The following is a 23,898-nucleotide window of genomic DNA, read 5'->3' as shown; positions in this document are numbered from 1 at the left end:
GCAGTTATTATTAGTTCTAAATATATTTTACTCATGTCCCTGACAGGCAGTATGATAACCACAACATTTAATAAATCACATTTTCTTCCTGGGCTGGAAAATTCCCACTTCGTCAAGGCAAAGTATTTTAATGACAGATATATCATAATGTATACTATGGATGTATTGAAGTGCCTTGAATAATAAAGCCTTCTAAGATACCTGTCACCTGTTACAAAACTTGGTCAGCCATCTGCTACAAAATTCAGCTTATGACAGATAAAAGTCACATAAAGTTTTTTCTGACCCATCTAGATACATATCTCTGTCTTGATTTTGCTCCACCATTGTCGCAGTGGCCAGTACTTCATTGGTCCCTTTGTTAACCATGGCAAATAGCTAAATCTGTGTAAGTCCAGGGCTCTGTCAATCAGTCCTCACTTTACACAAGTCTGGTCATTTTTAAAGAACGCAAGGTTAGGTGGTGACTGAGGAGCCTTTCTGTAAGACAGATGAGGATCTAATATTTGTATTGGCAGCTTAAATGGATAGCTAGATGGATATTATAGTGCCTCTGTCATTTGAAATAAAATGTTTGAACACATGTGCCCGGCAAAAGAAAATGAGCCTTTCTGGTGGTCAATAACATCTATCTTCACTTTCTTGAAGTGCTACAGCTGCCAAAGAATCTTCATCATGCAACACATATCTGTGTCACTGCAATCTAGGCTGCAATGATATTCCGATGTGTGGAGTTTCATTTCCGGCGTGCAGTGGTCCAGACCAGCACCGGGAGAGTTCTCATAGGGGTCTGTGATGAGCCATGGACTTGGAGCAGTATACATCTTTCTAGTTTCACTTGTCAGGTGCCCCATGGTGCTCAGTTTTTCCATATTACATCACTACTGTGGTCTAAAGCGGAAATGGGTACGGGGGACCACGTGGTGCTACAAGAGACCAGGCATCAAGTATAGCCAGGAGTATGTTCGATGATGAAGATTGGTGGGGTAGAGGTCAGCATGACTTATCTTCCATTGCAAGGCACATGTTTTAAAACACTTTGATACCTTGCCGATTTGGCACAATATTTCTTTATTGGCAGGATAGACTTAGTGAGGCCTACAAAACCATTATCAACACAGTACTAATGATACCATGGCTATTTTGTTAATAAAGAAACATGGCCACCACTATTAGCAGATTTTTTTATGTCACTTATGGCTATTCATATATTTACATGTTCTGGAAAAATATCTCTTTCTAACTAATAACATTGGCAACTAGTTAATGCTTGCATATCCTTTACACTAAGTTATGACTTTTGGTCATAATAATCTGACACCGATAAATTCAAATTTTGCTTCCATAGCCCAAGCAACCTCCTAATTACATTTGAAACTATTGAAATGCCAGTTAGAAGGCTTTTCCACTGTTTTTCTCCCCTATTTTAATAAATGATCTGCTGGAAACTAGGAAGTAATCATAACTACGAGAACAGATTGCTGAGGATTGGCCAACTCTTCAGAATCCTGTATTGAATCAAAAAGTGTTGGAAAGCTTCCAGAATTTCAAAGTGCATGCCTAAAATAAATGTGAATAAATGTCTGGTCCACAAAATGGCGGCCATTTATCTGTTCCAGGTGACAGGTATGCTTCACAAAAAATAAACTCAGAAGTTCTGAACTATTTTGAGGATTACATGGATAAGTCGCTGAAATTTAACATTTGAAGTATTATAATATCTGTGAGCCTCATTTACCAAAAGGTACCAAAGAAATGTGTTGTCCTTACCAAACCAGTTCGAATTTTTATTTAAAACATTTCGCTTTATAGGACCCACCAGTTCTTCAAACATAGCCAAAAACCCTGAAAAGTGTTTGCAGTTCATAGTAGCCATTCGGACTTCAGCTTTTATCCATTAATGTGTGCTAGAAACGTTGTTGTAAGCAACATGAACACTTTTCAATGAGGCTCTCAGAGACAGCGCAAAGGTATCCTCTAATATAGTTCCATTACATTGAGTGGAATTTTTCCAGGCCCTTGCACCCCTCTTCTCTTTATCACTTGACAAGGTTGATGTTTTCACTGGAAATAACATAGCACATATTTTTTTTTCTAAGACGTGACTAGATTGTCATATTGAGCTCTAACTCCAGTTCATTTTGTTATGTGGTAACCACAGTTTTGGATGACGCCCCCCCTGGCACACAGGAGTACATTATGTTACGGCAAGATTCCATCCAGTCAGCGGATTTAAAGAAAAAAGAGTCCCCCTTTCGTGCAAAATGTCACGAAATCTTCTGCTGCCCTCTGAAGCAAGTGCACCACAAAGAAAACACAGAGCCGGAAGGTTTGTGCACTATGGATCCATGTTATGTTTGTTTTTTTCCCCCCTTCCCCCCTTTTTTTTTCTTCTGTTCGTATCCCTATCTCGTGCTGTACATTCCCCGGCCTGTGTCAAGAATGACATGGGGAACATAATGCGCTTCATATCATGTCCCCCTGCTTGCCTGTTAGTGTCTTATACAGTCTACCAAGGGACACAGTATGATATTAAGCATGTATACGCATTATACCGAAAACCTGTTGAAAGATAACAAGCAATGACTTGGCTTTCCCCCCACCCCAGACGTAACTGTTTTTATCCATGCAGTCTGCATCATCACACTGCCCTTTTGGCTGCTAAATTTGCTTGCTATTAAAAACAGCATTTTCCCTCATGTTCTTTTCCAAAAAAAATTTAAGTAATGCACCTTTTTCAAGAATGGCACTTGTAATCAAATAACCCCCTCCTTCCTTTCCATAAGGCTTTTGCACTTGCTGTAATACTTGAAAGTTTAGCGTTAGCCCCAAAAAAAGCAATAAAAGAATGTTTTTTGTAGTGCACGCTGGACATGAATAAATTGCATGCAAATGAACTGTGCATCTGAAAGGAGATTGCTTTTTTTCTGTGTATTTTTATCTTTTCTTTCAGGCACAATACAGGTTTGGAATAATTTATGTTATGTCAATTAAGGTTTACACAATTAGTCTACATGGTAGAGCTAGAGTAAATTTTGCAGTCCCACTTCTTGAATTTGATTCATATGACACAACCCTTGTTTATCATTAAGGAAATGAGTGTCTATAAAGCTGTATATGGTAGAGCTATACACATCTTTAGGTTCTATATGTTAGTGTAAAGTCTCCTAGCAGACAATTCATTTAGGTTACTTACATCAGATTTGTTAAAAAAAAAATTCGGACAAAAGAGCTTTCCCTCTAAAATTGCCTTCATGCCATTCCAAAAGCTGTTAAATTTTCTGAATAATTGACAAAAAATAGAAATTGCAGACCAGTTACTAGGAATTCAGGTACTCTTTTCTTGTTCTTTTGTTACGTGAAATATTGATTTTAGAGATCTAGCAGCTTCAGAAAGAAGTCACCAGTGGGAGCAAACATATTTCCGTCAGCCCACGTTTCTTTAATTTCCTGAATATATAAAACATGCCAAATAAGTAATAAAGAAAAAATGTAGAATAAATAAATTAATAGGAACTCAGAAGTATAATAGTGGACATAGTTATTAATGTATATGTATAGCTAAAACTTTTTTCTTTGGAGTTTTGGATGGAATAGGGAAGAGTTAGCACTCTTACTAGGTCAAGTCTAAGTTCAAAAGGGCAGAGGGAACAGATATTCTCCGGTAGCTCTCACTTTGCCCACCAACTCAACCACTGCACTGGTTCCTCATTACCTACTCACAACCACCCACCTTCATTTCCTATGGATGGCCAAGTGGGAGATGCTAAATACTGCGGTCACGGTTTGCAGGCATGAGGAAATGGTAACCATACTCCAATTTCACCTTCCGTTTGAACTCACCAAATGTTTTGCTCACTATGTCTTGTTTAGAATTTCCCCTTCACTTTATGTCTTAGAAACACGAAAGAAAATAGGAGAAAGTCTCCTCAAATTATGGGGAATTTCCATACTGTCATCAGAACACTGAAAGATTTTTTTTTTTATATAATAGTAAAATCTACAATGTAGGATTTATATTCACTTTCTGTTTCATTGGCAATTGTCCCCAGACATTAGGAACACATCTCTATAAAGACTTAATAGAAGGTCTATTACTTACCTTCCCCTATACCCATCATATTTCTGACTACTATTGGTCATAATAGTACTGAGAAGGTAGTTTCTGATTGGTTGTTGTATGCAGAGCCGCCATTGGGAAAGGGGGGGGGGGCAAAGGGAGCTTCACCTTTGCAATGCTTCAAACACTTAGACATGGGGGAGGGGGTTCCAGCAAGTCTACTTAGTATGGGGCCCAGACATTTTTAAAAGCAGCCCTAGCTGTATGTTTGCTGCATTTTAGGAACCCTTCCATTTCTTTTCAACATTCCATTAATCAAGTCATAGTTGGGAAGGGTAAAGAGCAATATTAATGTGCTAAATGCTTTAAATCAGATTCTTGCTACAGTAAAATTATGTCTAATATGGGTTTCTACATTTAACACATTGTTATTTGCACTTTTTATTAATTATTATTAACAAATATATTCATATACTCTATGGCAATCAATTAAATACCTGTCTTTTTTTTTAAATATACACCAATAATAATAGCAACTCTAAACTGGGTAGTCGCTGTAGTCATGATTTCTGTACCAAATGTAAATTAACTTCACATGATAATTAATAAATTCAGATTTATTTCCTATGTCAAAAACAGGATTATAATTATTGCTAGTCCTAAAATAGAATAGGTGGGCACTTTCTCGCAGTTAATGTCTTCTAGTGGTGCCTCAGGGGAAGCTTCTGATAATTTATATGTCCAAAGCTGAATAGAGAAGGGATCCTTTTATTACTCTTGATAGTTTCCATTTGTGTGACTGCTTTTTTCTCTAGATCTCCTCTCATACTTGTTCTGCTCTAGATATACAAGTCAAAATGTCAACCAAAACAAGATTATATTTCTGGCTCTTATATGTCCATACAAAACAATTTAAAACATTTGACATTTTGTAAAAGGTATGTCAAAATCTTTAAATCATGAAAAATTGGATAAAAACATAACACAAAGTCACAGGTGACAAAATCTTTATACATTTTAGGACAAATATTTATTTGCTTATTGATATAGGAATGGTTTTAGACAATACTGGATATTCCAATATTTTGGTTGAACTATTTGAACTTGTAATATCATTCATATGGAGTGTAATATTCTTAGTATTTGTAGTAGGCAACAAAAATGGAGATATCCAAAGATAACCTAACTTTGCAGTCAGTGGTTCATTTTTCACTTCTTCAGACTCACATACCATCCACTATAGCTATATTTGATACTACAAACAAAAAGAAAAGCCAACTCCAAAGTATACCACGTAAAGCCCACCAAGAGATCAAATACTTTTTCCCAAGGACAAGACATCCTAGAAGTATGAAAGATAACAAAACCAGAGAGGGTTCTTCTGTTCTTGATCACCTCCAAAATGGAATAATTTTCCTGTAGATTTCCTCTAGCATTGACTTTTTTACATCTGGATACCCTCCAGCAACAACATCTTCTCCAAGCTTTCTCCAACACCAGACATATTTCCATCTTTCTTAGTCATTCATCAGAACCTCTATCGTTTTCCTCTATATTTTCTTGTAAAATGAAAGGGATCTTTTATAATGGTAAAAAATATTTTGTTACAGAATACTAAATAAAAACGAGATTATAACTAGTTCACATTAAGTGCCTTTATTTTTCAATGGACAATAAATTAGGCTGAACAATTTATTAATAATAATATTTCCCTTATTCTTTATCTAAAAAAGAACCGACATGATATGTAGCTCTGTAAAATAAATAGAGGGTGCAGATGACAAATCTGCATAACAAGTACAAACTATGACAAAGGAAGAGGACAGAAAGGGACCCTGCTCCTATTGTTAGTGAAGCATACTTTACAATAGGTAGGAGAAATGGAATTGTGGCTAATTAGTAAGAGTTAATAAAGAGGAAGATGGATAGGCAATATTTAGGTGAGGTGGTAACCTTTGGAACCCAAGCGGGGGCCAAGAAAATGTTTGAAGTGTGTGAGAAGAGGTTATAACTAGATATCATTAGAATGTCACTGGAGGATATGGTGGTTTTAGGTGTATTTTAGTGTAAGTTTAGAAATGTAAGTAGGAGGAGCAGTGAACAAAGTCAAGTCAAAGTAAAGTCAAGAACAAGTCAAACCACAGTAGCCTAAATTTGATTTTAAGGTGAAATGGAGGAAATTGATGATAGTTGCAGAAAGGAGCAGAAGGTGAGAAGTAGTGAGCATAGATAAATCTAGCTGCACTATTCATAACAGATTGTAGACACATGAGTCTAGTTAGTGAAATACCAGATAAAATGATGTTCCAGAAGTCAGGTGATATTGAAAGAATGAAAGAATAGTTTGGTAGACTCTGGGTATATGAAGGAACATATTTTGGAGATGTTGCACAAGTGTAAGTGACAGGACCTAGATCTGTCCTGGGGGAATAAAGAAAATTGTTAAGTCAAAGGTAACACTAGAACATTATGCTTGTTGTGTGGGGTTAAAGTAACAGAGAGTTATTGGGGGAAGATTAGAAGGTGGTGTTGGGGTTATTAAGTTTGTTATTATACAGGTTGAGTTTCAGATACCTGTTAAGCCATCCAAAATCAGAGGCAGTTAAATCATTCCTCATTGTCTATATTTATTTTTACCTGTTACTACCCTAAAATTACTCCTCTTGAGTAACCCAACCCAAGTATTTTTCTAGCTACATAATTTTAAGCAAAACATTATTAAATCGTATTAATGTTCTCTCATCTTTTAAAGATATTTAAATCTTTTAAAGATATAAATATTTAAATGAAATCAGAGAACATAGTTGAACTTAGTCAATCTGCATAACGACAGGGCTCTGGTCACCAAGACCAACTGACCTCACAGGAAGATGTACAGTCTTCTTCTGCTTCATCTTTTCAGGTAAAGGGCATTTATCTAACTCCTATATTATTTTTAGCTGAAAAAAATGTGTTGTGAACAATATAATGGTCAGAATTCAGAGTTCCAAAGAGGAACTAATATATGAGCAGGATTTGGGGATGTGATCTCAATAAACTTAGGTAGGATGTCAATGTCTTGTCTTGTTTTAAAGTATGATAAGAAAAAAATCTCTTTAGGGTTTAAGTTTTCTTTAATTTACAGGCAGTAATTACAAAAGATTTCTATCATCAATGCACTATTGTAAAAACATAAATTTAAATGGTTAGAGTATCGAATAAACTGAAAAGTAGTGATGAGAGCACCAAACCAAGTAGATCAAGATCTAACACAAGTTAGGCCTAATCTCAAATAGCCACTATCCATAAATATCAGGCAGTCTGATAAACCCTATCAAGCAATACTTGCTATTTTCAGTAAACATACCTCTACAGTAGTTTAACTTTTCAAGAGTAGCTGTACAAATTTAGTGGATTAAATGACATGCCTTCATGGCTGAATAGCTAGAAAAAACTCATACTTATATTCTTATGAATCAGGTTGTAACGGTTCTTACTGGGTAGGTAAGTTGTAAAGTCCTACAGTCATAGCCCTATAGTGTGAAGAGGGGACAAAAGTACTATGCCATACCCTGATGAACACTGAGACCTCTCTGATTAATGCAGGTATTCTAAACGTGCTTAGAAAGGGATTCAGGCAATCCCAAATAAGTGAGCATAATACCACTCCATATTTCTCCTGACTCACTATTTCTTCTACACAATACATAAAATCTTTGTAAGAAGGGTGGACAGAGGAGTAGATACAACCTGAACAGACTGCAGTTGTTTTATGTGGTTAACTCATCAGAAATGTTTTCTTTTCTTGTTTTCTTTTCTTACTGATATTATTATTATTTTAAAGTATAGGGAAAGGAAGAAGAGCTAGCTGGAATATTAGGTAAGGGGTTGGAGGAGAAGGTGGGGGAAAGTGAATAAGGTAAAAGATGAAGGAAGGGGAACTTTAAAAGAAGGAAAGGAATTGTACAGCCAAGACTAAGAAATAATTACTAGTGTCCCAGGTCATGTCCCACGTTATCCTGGGTGAAAAATCCTATCGGGGAAGTGACTGTGTGCAGTGTGCTTAATGAATTGGGTACCTAAACATTAGAGTATGAAGGAGACCATTAATAACACATATTAGAGAAATCTTACAGTAATGAGGGAAAGATAAAAATCCTTGGGCACCAATAAATACCATGCATAGTCTGCAACCCCCGGTGACATGCAGGGTTTCTTAAACACATCTGGGCTAACCCCATTTATGATGTCCCTGGGCAAGTTTAAGAAGGAATTAGTCCTATGGAGAGGAGTCAAAACATGACTGCAAGAACTGTGTAGATAACCCAAAGTGGAACAATGTCCATCAAAGTTAAGTACAGAAGTCCTAGCCACAGTCTGATCAAGCCATTCCAGAGCCAAGAGTGTCCACCCTGTCTAAGGACCTGGCAGGGAAGAGAAGATTTTGTGGGAATAACCAGTGAGCTTATTGCCGCTAATGTTAAGGTAAAGAAATCCATAGAAAAGTTCAGATCTATGAGTGTTCAACCTGTGTCCAAAAGCATCCATAAATCCAACATGTGTCCAAAAGCATGTGGCAAGATACAGTGACAAGACCAGGAAATTGTAACTATTAGGCTCCAATGACCACAAAAAAACTTATATGTGTGTTATGAAGGGGCTGCTGTGCATTCTACGGGAGGACGCAGCCTCTGCCTTCTTGGGGGAAGAGTGCAGAAGAAAGCGACATCCAGTCTTTTAAACAACTAGGGAATAGGAGAGTCTACCTATGCCTATTACAAAAGTAAGTGATCCCCAATTTATGTACAATAATGAAAGAGGAAACCCCAATAGGTGGTCCCAAGCACTCATATTTTAACCAGTTACAGTTTAGGATGACATCTCATAATACTTTACAATGTCAGGTAAAACAGTAATTAGAGCTCTGGTAAGATCCAGTGGACCCTCATGGGCCACTTTCATAATGGCTTCTTTAATGTTATAAAAATGTACTCTATTTAGCACATTTTGAGATCTGAGTCCAGTGACCACGGGCCATGCATGCATTGAACTCTCAATTTGGACATGAGGCCAGGGTATCTTCGAGAAGCTATTGATGTCACACATTGATAAGTATAAGGACAACAGTTGTTGAGAATGAAAGTCCTTAAGGTCCGTAAAGATCTGGACCATTTGGTTCACAAATAAAAATAGGGTCTGCCCTAAAGTTAGATCTTTTTGATCAGAGTTGTCTTTTACTGGAATGTAATCAACATTATGAAATCAAGTCACTAGAACGCCATGTGTCGTTCAGAACTACATAGATACATGGCATGTCATCTCTGTGACTTTGACTGTAGAGGTGGAGATGGTAGAAAAAATAAATATGTATTCATCTTATGAGCCCTTTAAATTTTGTCCATGCCCATTCACTTTGCCTATATAACCAGTAAATTATTTTGTCAAATTGATTTATATACAATTATAAATAAGTACATCTACAGCTATGAGGTGCTGTGTCACAATTATCAACTTTTATATAAAATTAAGACAGTGATTAAAGGATAAAATCAATATTTGACTTAAGGTTAAGTGAATACTTAACGTCTGCAGCTGTTCATGAAAATTATGGACTGCAAGGTTACATTGTAGAGCATAAGCCGGAAACTTAAAAGATATTTCTTGTGATTAAGGTCTCACAGTTATTATTTTAATGTCACAGCAATATTCTACTCATGGTGTACCAAAAGATTTAATTTGTGAACAATGAAATATAAATTTCTAAATCTTTTGAGTCAACTATCCAAATCTGATTATAAAGGCTATAACTGCTGATAATATCAACCTTATTGTCCCAGGAAAGCTTTACTTACTCTAGATTATTAGATTAGTTTAGATTAGCTTAATCAAGTCATTAATACATTAGAGAATCTGATATACTATACAGAAAGAAACAATTTAATTTTATCAGGTTTAAATAACTGCTTACAGTTGCGATTGAAAGTCATATCTAGTCTATTTTTACTATCAACTTTACCATTTTTTAAACAGCTTCCTGTACTTTATGATTATCTTCCTAATTTGATATATATATTTACATTTTGCTATTTATCATTGCCACACATGTTAACACCCCAGCCCATTAATATAATCATGAGTGGTGGATCATGAAATGCCTTAAATATATGTAAACCTTAAGATAGTTAAAAGTTGATGTAAACCCTATGAAATTAGGTTTTCAAAAAAAAAATGCAAATTAACTTTTTCCATCCTTGCACTAAATTAGTACACGCTTGGCCTATTTAATGTACAGCGCTGCGTAATATGTTGGTGCAATATAAATACTGTTTATTGATAATAATACTTGCAGTCTACATCAAAACTCTTTGTCACAATGGGGTAACAAAGAAGGACCACCACTGAGAGACTGGGAAAGAGTGTTGTCACTCTATTACAAGAATGTATGTATGACAAGATCCCAGGTATTATTTTTATTAAAAGATACAGATTTAAAAATACTAAAAATTGCTTACATGACTGGGGACATAGATATATATTTCAGAACTCACTGAACCCAATTTCCTGAAGCTATAAAGCCATGTATTTCTCCATCTATTGATAATTTTATTGAGATTCTTCCATTCATCATAATGTATGAAGTCCCCAGTTGTAAAGTTATCACGCAGCTTAAAAGGTTTCCATCTCAAGCAGTAAGATCATAGTCATGTACTATTTATGAATGGATGCTGTGCACACTACACATATAATAGTGGGTCTGTAACTGTCCTGATCATCTCACAATATACAAAATACAAGCTATCGATTCTTGTTGTTGACGGAAGGATCTTTAGAAGAATCGGGCCAATTGCTGGCATAAGTGCACAAAACAAAGGTCACTGTGGAAGTTGTTTTGGTAATTTCCTGAAAGCTTTATTGGGAAGATAATGGTGCTTTGGAAAAAAAAAAGAATAATAATAAGGCGTTTCTATTAGATTTTCAGGGTTTTATTTAATTTAGTTCAGATATATTGTTTGCTTATAAAAAATATTAATTTGATGGGTATTAGTCAAAGCCCCCTATGCCCTTTACTTATCAAATCCATAAATAATATTAGGCATCTCAGATACAGACTAGTATGTCCCCACTGGGCCTGATTTATCAAAGTTCTAGAAAAGGTAGACTGACATGAGAAAACCTGGTGATCCAGCAAACCTTTGGATGGATCTTTTCCAGGATTAAAAACATTTGCCAAGTAAAAGCAAATGATTTTTAAGAAATCTATTCAAGGTTTGCTGGATCACCCAGTTTCTTCCATCGTAGTTTGTCAGCTTTATGAAATCAGGTCCATTGCATTATACCCAGTTTAACCTTTGTGTCACAGTTACATTTGAGGAATAATGGCCATGTCAGGTGCATTCCTCCAGCTGCCAGACTTCTAACCTGGCCATGTTAAAGTCTATAAATGTACTATTATTTAGGAATTTCAGGAGATAGGTTCGGGCAAGGGCATGTTTTGTAGTTTTCCATAAAATGATCTTACCCTTTATTCACACTGTTGTGATATATGCAAATTGTGTATCTGTTTTTCCTTATCTGTGAGGTCCGGCAGTCACAATCACATTTTAGGTAGTGATTTTATTCCTACACCCTGTTAGCTTGAAGGAGAGAGATAGCACATAAGAAGCCTTATCTTATAGTAACTGTAAAGTCCAGTGTGTCTGGCTGTCACCACACACACACATAACTCTCTCTGACAAAACGCAGACATTGTCCTCTTATAAATCAAGGTTATCTAATGTTCAGAAATAAATGAAGGTCAAAATGTTTTTCTAAAAGACTTCCAATGCTTGTAGACGTAATGAGACTGCTGTGCTCTCTGTAGCTTTCAGATAAAATGTTGCAGCATTTCAACACCTTTAAAGAGTATATCCTCTTTGCTGACAATTTGATGATCTAACAGGGACTGAAAGATCAGCTAGGTAAATGATAATTTTTAGTGTTACATTGTTCAAATCTTGTTTGTTGTTATAGGGAAATGCATGGGCTGGAGGTAGGTGTGATCTCTGACAATTCCCTATAAATACAAATGACTAGTTAAAATATATAACATTTAGCATTTACACAGGTGAATAGTTTGAATTCCTGTATTGCTATATTAGATTTATAATTCAGGTATAGAATAACATGTATCCCACTCAATTGTCTTGTTACATGTATTTGAGACTGTATAGTTCGTAGATGAGGTGTCTTTGGATTTACACTCAAGAACTATGAGTCACTAGTCTTTTATTTATTTTAAATGTTTAAACAGAAGCTGTAATTAAAGTAATTATAAATTAAATGAATTGTCCCTAATAAGGACACAGTCGGAGGACAGCAGAATAGTAGTTGGTAGTTCCATGGGCCCTGATTTATGAAGGCTCTTCAAGGCTGGAGAGAATACATTTTCATCAGTGAAGCTGGGTGATCCAGCAAACCTGGGATGGATCTGGTCCAGGATGCAAAGCGTTTGCTAGCAAATAGCAAATGATTTTTAAAAATCCATTCAATGTTTTCTGGATAACCAAGCTTCACTTTTCAAAGTGGATTCTCTCCAGCCTTAGAGAGCTTTCATAAATCAAGCCCTTGAAGTCAAGAAAAGTCTTCTAGTAAAACACAAAAAACAATAAAAACAAAGCTCAGAGTCAGTCCTATCTACTCCTTTAAAATTTCTACTATTCATTATATAATTAAAACATATATATTATATAACAAAAAACATACAATTATAATATCTTCTTGAAGCTGTTTAAAGTAAGTCTTGTAAACTATTTTTAAAGCTTTTGGACAAGACCAATGTTAGTATTTCCACCAATGCCATCCCCATGGTTGGACTTATCAGCCATTCGGGATAGTAATATTTAAAGGGGAACATACTGTATGTATCTAGCCTATCCCTCCAGAATAATGACATTTTAATGCTGGAGAGGAGGCTGTGTTATGCAGGCAACACAACCCTGTGGTTTAGCTGTGAAAAACAGTTGGATTGCCCCATTGTCCACAGTAGACAGCTTGAAAACCAGCAGTTGGTTTGGGCTTAACAATGGGTCCCATCAACTCCCCATACCCAGGAACAAAAGAAAATGACAGGCTGCACTTTGTGAATCCGTGCCAAGCTCAAAACTTAATTGGTCCCAGGTAAATCAAGTTGAACAGTGACCAAGCAAGAAACCATCAGCACCACCACAACAGCCACCATCAGTATCCGCCAACAACAGAAGCACGTAGACACTTTTTATCCCCTAGTGGAACTTAATAGTAGAGTTTGTTGTCACCTTGGTTCACATGGGACCAACAAAGTTCCTTGTGTTCTAGCTCTGCAAAGCTTCAAAAATGGTTGACAGCACTGCAGCAAATTGTCAGAAGTAGTATATAATGATGTTGATCTCTGGCTATAGAAATTGATAGGTTCGACATGTAAAATATACATGGAAGTGATTATAAAATGAAAAAAGGCACTTTTGACCCTAAAAAGTATAACAACTTTACTTTTTTTTTTTTTCATATGCTTTAATCAGACAGTCATATAAAAGGATGTTCTGTTTTTTAAAGAAATAACAGGCATCACATGCCACCTGCTTGTAGGCAATATTTTTAAGTTTAAAATTGAATACAGGCTATCCTTGGGGTTAAAATAGATGCAATAGGGCAGCACGCTGGATCCCAGGTTCGAATCTCGGCCAGGGCACTATCTGCATGGAGTTTGCAGTTTCTTTATGTGTTAGCCTGGGTTTCCTCTGGGTATTCCGGTTTCCTCCTACATCCCGAAAACATGCAGTTAGGTTAATTGGCTTCCCCCCAACATTGGACTTAGACTGCGCTAATGACATAGGACGATGGTAGGGACATTAGATTGAGAGCCCCTTAGAGGGACAGCTAGTGACATGACTATGGACTTTGTACAGCGCTGTGTAATATGTTGGTGCTATATAAATACTGTATACTAATAACATGAAATCTTTATAGGCTATATTGCTTCTTTAGCTTTTGTAAGGTAAATTTATAAAATATTGCCTGTGCTGTTTTCTGGAGTAAAGAGAGTCACCTTGCATGCACTGTATCAATGCTTGCAACACATCTTGGCTCAATATAAAGGAGACAAGCCATGTTTGATTGTCATGCGTTATGTTTCCAGCCCAGAAATCCTAATGCATTGCAAATATGGCAGCTACTGAATGCACTCCTATGCAGGAGACCAGTGGCACTAGCAACTCTGGTGTGTATTCATATGACATAGAGGTGGGGGTTATAAATGTTCTTTACGGATAGAAATATTGGAAGGGAAAAGTCCAAATGAAACATTAAAAGGTGAGAAAATATCTTTTTTCAGACTTAATGTTAAGTGATATCTAACACTAGAAAGTTATTCCTAGCTTTGACATTTTTGCATAATGTGCATATTCTAAATCAGCGGTTACAAGCTGCCCATATACGCAGTGTTTCAGTGTAATTTAAGATTTACTTGTAATTTAAATTTGAACAAACTGTTTGCTGGTGGTTATTTTAATCTTACCATATCCATCACTCTATACAGTGTGAGGAAGTGCTTGCACATGTTCTGTCATCTGCTTTTAATTATAGAGCTTTTTTCATGGTTCATGACAGATTATCAGGCAAAAACAATGTGTTAAGCATGGATAAGACACTACAAACACATATATTAAGTAAACAAAGAATTTATAAAAACATAGGGCAATTCATCAAAATAGTACAGAGCACAATTTATCAGAATGTTTTCTATTTTTTTCCCAGAAACTTGTTACACCCGAAGTATCGAAGGGGGAACAGGTTTGGTTCCCTGGCAAGAAATGGAGTTACCATAATACCTCTAAAGTGGCAGTCAGGAACTCCATTGACCTAAACAAAGTAACGTATTACCAGTTTTAAAAAGTGGTGACAAACTTATGAAACATCAAAAGAGGCGTATAGGTGTGAGATGATGTTTGAAATAAACACAACCACAATCTCTTCTGAAACCTAAGGCATTGTGCATAATGAATAAAAGAATCCCCATTTTTATATATACAGTTAGTCCCCGGGTTACCTACAAGATAAGGACTGTAGGTTTGTTCTTAGGTTGAATTTGTATGTAAGTTGGAACAGGTACATTATTTTATTAAATGGAATTAGGACAGATGTTTGTCTCAACATATTATTAGGCAGTGTGATGTCAGTTACTGTATAAAATCTTCACTAGGAGTTATTCACAAACAAAGCAAAAAAAAAAAAAAGCAATATGGAGCCTAGACAATTATTAATTTCTGGAGCAAGCTGTGTTTGATATGCATTAAGAAACAACTGCAGAGTTTGTCTCGGTCATTAAAGAGTTACAAGATGTTGCCAAAGAGCTCAATCTCAGCCGTGTTTAGCAAAATATTTCCTCTGCAAGTCATGCAAACCAACCCCCCCCCCCATCAAGCCTCCTTCCTGGACACGAACTAGGAGGGAACCCAACATTCGTATCTAGGAGTCGTCCATTTGTCGGATGTCTTTAACTTGAAGAATTCTTGTGTATATATATATATATATATATATTTATATATTCAAATAAATTGTATATATTCAATACTTTAGGCAAATTGTCATCTGATAAATATGTTGGTGATGACTGGGGAGACTTGTTCTCATTTAACCTCTAGTGCCCGGGGATCGCACACTTACAGGAGGATTCCCGCTGCTGTGCTCATGAAGAAATGCAGCTGTGGGAACCATCCTGTAATATGCTTGAACTTCTGATGGTTCAGCGAATTCGGTTCGCCACAATTTCGCGGACCCATCGGAAGTTCGAGGAAATTTTCCTGAGACTGGCAGAGGCCTTCTTGCCCATCCCTATTCGGGACAAAGTGCAGGTATACTAAAGTTTAGTCAACCTTAAAGTAACACATAAAGCAGGACAAAAGTTAACACCAGGGAGGTGTTTTATTGCAGAAATAAGAGACTTAGTCCATTTGCAATAAAATAAACTTACCTGCCTGGTTGCATTTTTTTAATTAAATTCACCTTTCACTTTATCACAGCTCTTGCATCTTTATTCAGTCCCCTCCTGGGTTCAGGATCTTTGACCATCTTGATTGGCCAGGCAGAGTGGGCATAACTGTGTGAATGTGAATTCATAAACTGTGCATGTGCAGCTGATTGTAAATTAAAGAAAAGATTGTGAACAGGCAGGCAAGTCTGTTCTATTTCAAAAGAGACATAGCCTATCCTTTCTGTAAAAAAAAATAACCTGCTTATTGCCATTTTTCTTTCTTTTACATCACTTTACAGTGAAATCTAAATTTCCTATCTAACAGCAGGTATAACCAGGTGACAATATTTTCTCTTTCTGAATAAAGTTTGTGTTATTATCAGTTATTGAATATGTAGTGCTGGTGGGAAACAATATAGATCTTGCCTCTCCACCATGCCGCAACCATGGAGTAAGCAGGGGTGGTATTAATAGCTTATATATAGTCTGTTATACATCCCACCAGTCCAAATTCCCCAAACCCTCCATACACACAGCCAGTTCCATTGAGAGGTTCCCAGTACTGACTATAAATACCCTTTTTGCAGTAAATGAGAGTATGTGAAGGCATCTAAATGCAAAGCTGACAAGGACAGCTATTTGTTAATCTCTGGAAGGAAAGATTACAAGAGGCATTTGACAGGCCCTTCCTGGACAGCTGTTTATCTTGGCAGCAGTCAAATTTGTCATTGATATATTTTCTTGTATGTATAAATCCTGTAGGATATAGCCGTCAGGAACGTTATAGCCTGAACACTTCACATACGGCTCATTCATATTGAGGCGTTTTTTGAGCTATTAAATCCGCTAATTCACAATATTGATGATTTATGACAAGTGGAGGATCATATATATGCTTTTCACAGCATATCCTCAACTGCCATGTAATATTGTTTTAATATTATTAATTTTTTGAAGACCTAAAAATGCATGATAGAGTAATGCTTATCCAATCCTTAACACAACTTTCACTTAGAATTTGACAAAAAAATCCTACTTGAAAAATGTCTCGAATGAAATTAGTGCAGATCTTAGGAGGAAATAATTATCAAAAGCTAATATGCAGCTACCACTCAGATTTTATTGCATAGTGATCTGATATTATATTAATGTATCATTGCACTCTGCATCACTTTAAAGCAGAACCAAACCTAAAATTGTGATCAGGCATAATGTGTATTGCCGAACAGACAGGTGATGTTCCTTCTGAAATAAAATAAACTTCTCAGCCTTGTAATTTTTTAGGCAATCTGACTTCTTTTCATTTAATGCTGGGATCTTTGCCTGGTTCTCTTTCTTGTTCGGGATCTTTGGTAATCTTTATTGGTCAGTTTAGAGCAGGCATGGGCAAACTACGGCCCCCGGGCCATATAGGGCCCCTTAGGCTTTTTTATCTGGCCTGTTGAACTCTCTCTCTCTCTACTTCAGCGGCTCCACTGAAGTAGAGAGAGAGTTCAACGTGCCAGATAAAACAGGTGCCGGTGCCACCCTGAGTGAGTTGAGGAGAAGGACCCCGCTGGGGGGCTGCACCAGCCAGAGCTGGGCACCATGTCCCCTGTACAATTCCGGGGCTCAAGGAAGTGGGGGGAACAACCTGCCCATTCTCCCATTCGAGGCTCAGATTTGCGATGGTAAAGTAGGCAGGTTTATGCCATCATGACATCAAGTTCAGTGGTGTCATAATGGCATAACCTCACCCACTCTTCCATTGGCCCGGACCCTCTGCCAAATTTTAGATCAGATTGTGGCCCCTGAGTGAAAATGTTCGCCCACCCCTGGCCTAGAATGACATAACACCTGCTCATCCACATAGGAGTCCATTCAGTCCCAGCAGCCAGATATACCAGGATCATACATGAGCTGCACATGAAATTGTAAGGAACATTGCGAACAGACAGTTACATTTCTTTTTTTGCACAACATAAATAGTTGATCCCTTTTGTAATAATGAAACTGCCTGCCTATAATTTTTAATAGTTGGGTTTAGTTCCACTTTAAAGCTCAATTCACATTGGTGCATATGACGTTACATGCATTCACTGGCATGCACACAGGGGGCCTGATTTATTAAATCTCTCCAAGGCTAGATATGATAAACTTTCATCAGTGAAGCTGGGTGATCCAACAAACCTGCAATGGATTTCTTCAAAGTTGTTTGCTATTTGCGAGCAAATGTTTGAAATCCTGGACCAGATCTATTCCAGGATCGCTGGATCACCCAGCTTCACTAATGAAAGTGTATCATCTCCAGCCTTGGTTAGCTTTAATAAATCAAGCCTGGGGTATGTGTGGTGCATGGCCATTGATTGGTAAAGGCCAATATAACAAATGAACCTGGACCTCTGCATAGCATGCAATAAAGTTGACTTTGTGGAGCACAAACTGTATGTGCTTTATTTTATGATCAAGTAAATCTGTGATGACACAAATATAGTATAATGAGATCTAAAATATAAAGACAAAAATATAGGATTGCTGATTTGTTTGAAAAGGCGCTGATTCTATCTTCATTTACTAGTAATTAACTGCAACAAGCATGCAACCAGTGAAGTGTAAAGTGTACTACATGCCTATTCCTAGTCAGGGGGAAGTAAATCCAGGATGACACAGGCCACTGGAGTCTATGTTCACTTTGAAGGCTGATTATTAGCAATTACTGCACAACTCAATGAGACTGATTTACTAAGTTTACAAAGTTTGTGTGCCCAGTAAAGCACTCACCATTCATTTATGGTGGGAGTAACTCTCTGTACAGATTTAGTAAGGTGTTTCCAGTAGGAAAATGGCTTAACATGTGTTATATGTAAGTCAACAATCAGCTGAATAATGAAGGGAGGCAGCTGATGTAATATCATCTGTTACTACAAAAAGACTTGGCTGGCATCATTTCTCAGCTCCTATAAATGTGACTGTCATATGGCAAACTCATTATGTCATCATTATTGACGCTGCATGATACTTCCTCTTCAAATGTCTATTGCTACTTTCACATAAATAATACTCAGTGTGGTATTCATGGTATTTTCCATCGTTACAAAATATTTTTCTATACAAGCTGCAGCGTATTGGGGTTTGATGAGATTAAATTCTGTTAGGTATTAACCATTGAATATCATTCCTTAGGGTTGAACAAATCTTGGTTTGAATTTCATGAAATCTGACATTAGCGTTCTAAGTCTGTTGGAAACAAATGTTGTAGTTTTGATCCTGATGTTTCTAGGACTACTGTAAAAAAAAAGTCCTGGGCCAGACATGCCATTACCAATACCATTCAATGGGTAAGGGTCATTTTGTGCAGCTTTTAGGACATCAAAAAAGCAGGCAACTTGTGTTTGTGCTGCAAAGCTGTAAGTGATTTTATTTTAGGATTGCCCAGACCCTTATCCAGGTTTGTAGCAGGAAAAAGGAAAGGGGAGCAGCAAATATGCCCCCTCCCTATTTTTTGTACCAAACCATAAAATTAAAATGAGCTGAATGTGGAGCAGGAAATCTCACATAATAGGTGCAGTATCTCTGCAGAAAGGTCAATATGTTATATAAAGGCTGGACTATGCCAAGTAAACAGCGCTATCAAAGTGCCAGATCAAAGGCCATGTAGTGAATTTTAATTTTAAAAAAATTGTGATACTTTAATCCTTCTATAATCTTGTTGGGTTTGCAGAAATTGTCATTGTTCACATTGGTCAAATACCAAATTGTATTGTTACTTTAGTATTGTTAGATGCAACATATGTAAACTATGTATATACATCTTGCAGATGGTTTCTCTGGCAGCTTTAGGATACTTCTTTTTAGTTTTGAATAGAGTGGGGAACCCTTAGAATACATTCAGCATTCTTTAGATGTAAATAGATTGCAAAATGACTGCAAATAATCAGCAGTGCAGGAATACATGCTGCAAATGATCACATTTCACAATATTTTGTCATATTAAATTCCATAGGTGTACTGCAAACACGTCAGCAGCTTGCAAGCAATCAAACTATATTACATTATATATGTTGTTTCTTCCCTATTAGGGGTTTAATTATTTAAATTATTACTATTTTACTCTGCAAACATCAGTCTTTCCTTCCAATCATGATGACTTATTTCCCATTATTATTATTATTATTATTATTAATAATAATAATAATAATAATATTAATAATAATGATCTTCAGTAGAACCAATGGTTTCCTAGAACTGTTCTGCAGGTGTCATAATAAAAAATCACCACCAGATGGCGCCAGAGCTCTGGTAAAGGAAAGGCACATGCTTCTTCCTGCAGGTTCTCTGCAATGGTTGATTTCTGGTGTAGAGTCATTGACAGCTTTATGATGTTAAAATCGCTGTTTGGATTGGCGGTGTGGACATGAGATTTGCATTAGCCCCTCATACTAGGGATCCAGTGCTGCATTTTAATGTATATATTGCTAAAAAATACAGCCTCTAAATAGCAATAGAATTGTTATAACATGTGCCACTTGTTTAGTAATAGTACAGAGCAGTATTCCCGGGTCAATATTTGTCTGTGCTGAGCTCAGTTATTTAAGACATTATTGTATAAATACGTTTTTTTAAATTCTCTATTTAATGTACAGTGCTGCTTAATATGTTGGCGCTATATATATCCTGTTTAATATTCAATTCTTCATACTGCATTACCTTATTTGAACACTAGATGGTGCCAAGGTCCTACTAATGGAAATGATGATGCAGGGCAATGCTGCATTATGAATTGTAAAGACAACCGATTTAATAATCCTTCATTATTACCATCAACCCTGTGTGCAGACACTATAAGCATCTGCTGCGGTATTTTGTGTCCAAGGGTACATATATATATTTAAATATACTACAATTTTTTATAAAGTATTATTGGGCAGTTGCAGTGTGACATGCAGGGGTTGTATCAATCCACAATGCAGTTGCTTCCAAAATAGTTTTGGTGCGATCCATAAAAAATGTGTTCCTGTATAAAATTATTATTATTATCAAACAGGATTATTTAGCACCAACATATTATGCAGTGCTGTACATTAAATAGGGGTTGCAAATGATGGACAGATACAGACAGTGACACAGGAGGAGGAGAGGATATAGAATGCAGAAATACTGGATGCCCCGGTATATCACCCCATACAGTCCCCATAGTAAAAGTATAAAGATTAATATTGTGTATGGATTCCTTCAAATCAAAGACTGGAGAAGATAGACTATCGTGGGTGAACCTAGATGATCCAGCATCCTGGAATGGATTTTCATTAAAATCATTTGCTATTAGTTTTTGTATTATGCACTTTATTCTGTCATACAATTTCTAAAGATTTCTCTTAATAATGATTAGTACCTATAGTGTGCATGGATACTACTGGGGTATTGTAATAAAAATGTGACATATTTTACCTAAAAAATAATATGGAATTCAGCTCATTTTTTTATGAAGACACCTTAGCAGAGAGCAGATTGAGATCTCTACTTTTATACTGATCACAATGCAGCCTGATGTAGTACCTACCACAGAATATAACTATACAGTAAAGAAGCAGCTGCATACTTTTGAGATCACCCCTGTGCTTTTTCCTCCTGCAGACTTGTACCCTTTGTTAGAATGACATCATTATGCTAAGCAGCAGAGCCCCAAACCACAGACATGATCAATGAATAGGATTTCAGCGCCACCTAGTGTTCAAAGTAGAGCAGCACAAAATATTGCCAGTGGTATTTACAATATGGGTTTCTATATCAGTGATGTAGCTTCTATATTATTACCAAACAAATTACACATGATATAGTAAAACTAATACTATTCAGGAAGGATTTTTTTCCATTGTTGAAGCAAATTGTTCCAGGGTTTTTTTTTTTGCCTTCCTCTGGACCAACTATATCTTAAAGGGTTTTATATCTGGTATATGTTTATTTCCCTAGTGGTTGAACATGATGGACTTATGTCTTTTTTCAACCTAACCTACTATGTAACTATTTAAGAGTCCTTGAGTTTGCATTATATACAGTAAATCACGCTGGCATGAATGTCCCTAACTTCACAACGGATAGGCAAAGCCCCTTCTGCTGTCCCTACGGTGCCTACAGCACCTGGCAATAATGTTGTGTCTGACAACCCTAATACAATGTAGGGAAGGTACAGTCATTGCACAGAGAGTCAGGAATACGAGAGACTTATGGCATTTCCAGCAGTCTACGTAGTGACAGCCGTGTATTGAGTACATGATCTGGTACTCCAAGTATCACCTTTATATTTAATGACATTGCTGCTGCTTTGTGATTTAAGACACAAGAAGCAGCCATGGGTTTTTATCCTGTAATTCCTTTCTGTACCAGTATGCCAGAGGCATTATCAGTGCAATCTGGGCTCCATCCCAAGACATTCATAGTAAGAAGATTTCCAGAACAGAACGACATAGAACGGGCAGTGACATCACTGGGCAGCATATGGTGCTATCAGAAACACAGATTGATAAAAAGCATAGCTGAACAGGATCCTGCTAAATCTGCCTGGCAGGAGTTCTGCACAACAGCATTATGCAGAGACTTTATAATTAGAGTGTTGGTATAAGTCATAATATGTGTATCATATAGCACATTATTTGTATCCATTTTAAAGGTCGTATATAGGCTTTTTAGTGTTATGCATATGCAAAAGTCCAGATTTTATGTACAAATTCCCATAAGTGTGTAAAATTGTTGTAAAAAAACATTTTTTGCATACAGTTTGTAATTATAAATGGGGCAGTCATTTTTGCTCACTTCAGATGTTGCTTCCTTTTTTAGTGGTTTACAATGGGTTGATATATTAAATTAAGTCTGTGGGGACTAAACAGGTAGTCCCCAGGTTACATATGAGATAGGGACTGTAGGTTGTACTTCAGTTGAATTTGTATATAAGTTGGAACAGGTACATTATTTTAATAAATGCAATTAGGACAGATATTTTTTTCTCAACATAATATTAGGAACCATGGTGTCAATTACTGTACAAAATCCTCACTGTGAGTTAATCACAAACAAAGCAGGACAAAAAACTTTATGGAGCCTAGACATTATTAACTTCTGTAGCAAGCTGTGCTTTAAGTTGCAAAAAGAAACAACTGCAGAGTTTGTCTTGGTCATTAAAGAGTTACAAGAGGCTGCAGAAAGAGCTTACCCCCTAAGGTCACCCACAACCTCAGCTGTGTTTAGCAAAAGATTTCTTCCGCAAGTCATGCAAACCACCCTCTCCCCCCTTCAAGCCTTATCCTGCACACAAGCGAGCAGGGAAGCCCCATTCTTATCTAGGAGTTATCCGTATGTCAGATGTCCATAACTCAGGGACCACCTGTATGAAAATTCTTTATCTGTCAATGGGGCAATTTTTTGTTTGGATGTCTTTGATTCCCCATTCGGTGCTCTCTTCCATGCATATTAAAACAAAGAATCACTCTGTCACCTAGTGGCTAATTATCAAAGTGACAGCAATCATTGCCCTCTTCATACATCCAAATGAAAAAAATGGCCAAATCTCGGACAAATTGATTAGTGAAGAGTTTATAAATAGACCACTATGATCTTTTAATGTTTTCTTCCTGTGTACCTGATATCCTTTCTCGTTAGGTACACACCTGAGATTACTGTCTCTGTAAATTATTTTTCATGATCATTTCCAGTGACAGATGAATGAAAGAGCACTGTACACTCGGCACCATCCTGTCCTTTAGAAAGGGGAGCGGGTGGACAAGTGAGCCCCCCCTCCCCCCTCCCGCTGAGCTCTCCTCCACAGAAGTAAACAGTGATCATTCATCAATTTGCCATAGTGGCTTAATAAATGATGTTGGAGGATCTCTGTACATGTTGG

The 23,898-nt window shown here is 36.8% G+C and overlaps 1 protein-coding gene across 5 annotated transcripts in view; it reads left to right on the top strand.

The window, feature by feature from the left end:
• The window catches only part of FGF13 (fibroblast growth factor 13), a 236,163-nt gene that overhangs the window by 127,608 nt on the left and 84,657 nt on the right, over nucleotides 1-23,898 (top strand). For 4 of the 5 annotated variants that reach the window (XM_072430403.1, XM_072430402.1, XM_072430399.1 and 1 more), the window contains one exon: nucleotides 2,162-2,329. The exons of the other annotated variant lie outside the window; for it this stretch is intronic. In XM_072430403.1, the coding sequence (XP_072286504.1) occupies nucleotides 2,200-2,329 (130 nt within the window). In that variant the 5' untranslated portion in view covers nucleotides 2,162-2,199. The remainder of the gene's footprint in view (nucleotides 1-2,161; nucleotides 2,330-23,898) is intronic. 5 annotated transcript variants of the gene reach the window in all.

The sequence above is a fragment of the Pyxicephalus adspersus genome, chromosome Z (assembly GCF_032062135.1).
Source record: "Pyxicephalus adspersus chromosome Z, UCB_Pads_2.0, whole genome shotgun sequence".
Classification (NCBI taxonomy): Eukaryota; Metazoa; Chordata; class Amphibia; order Anura; family Pyxicephalidae; genus Pyxicephalus; species Pyxicephalus adspersus.
This window is presented reverse-complemented; position numbering and strand designations above follow the sequence as displayed.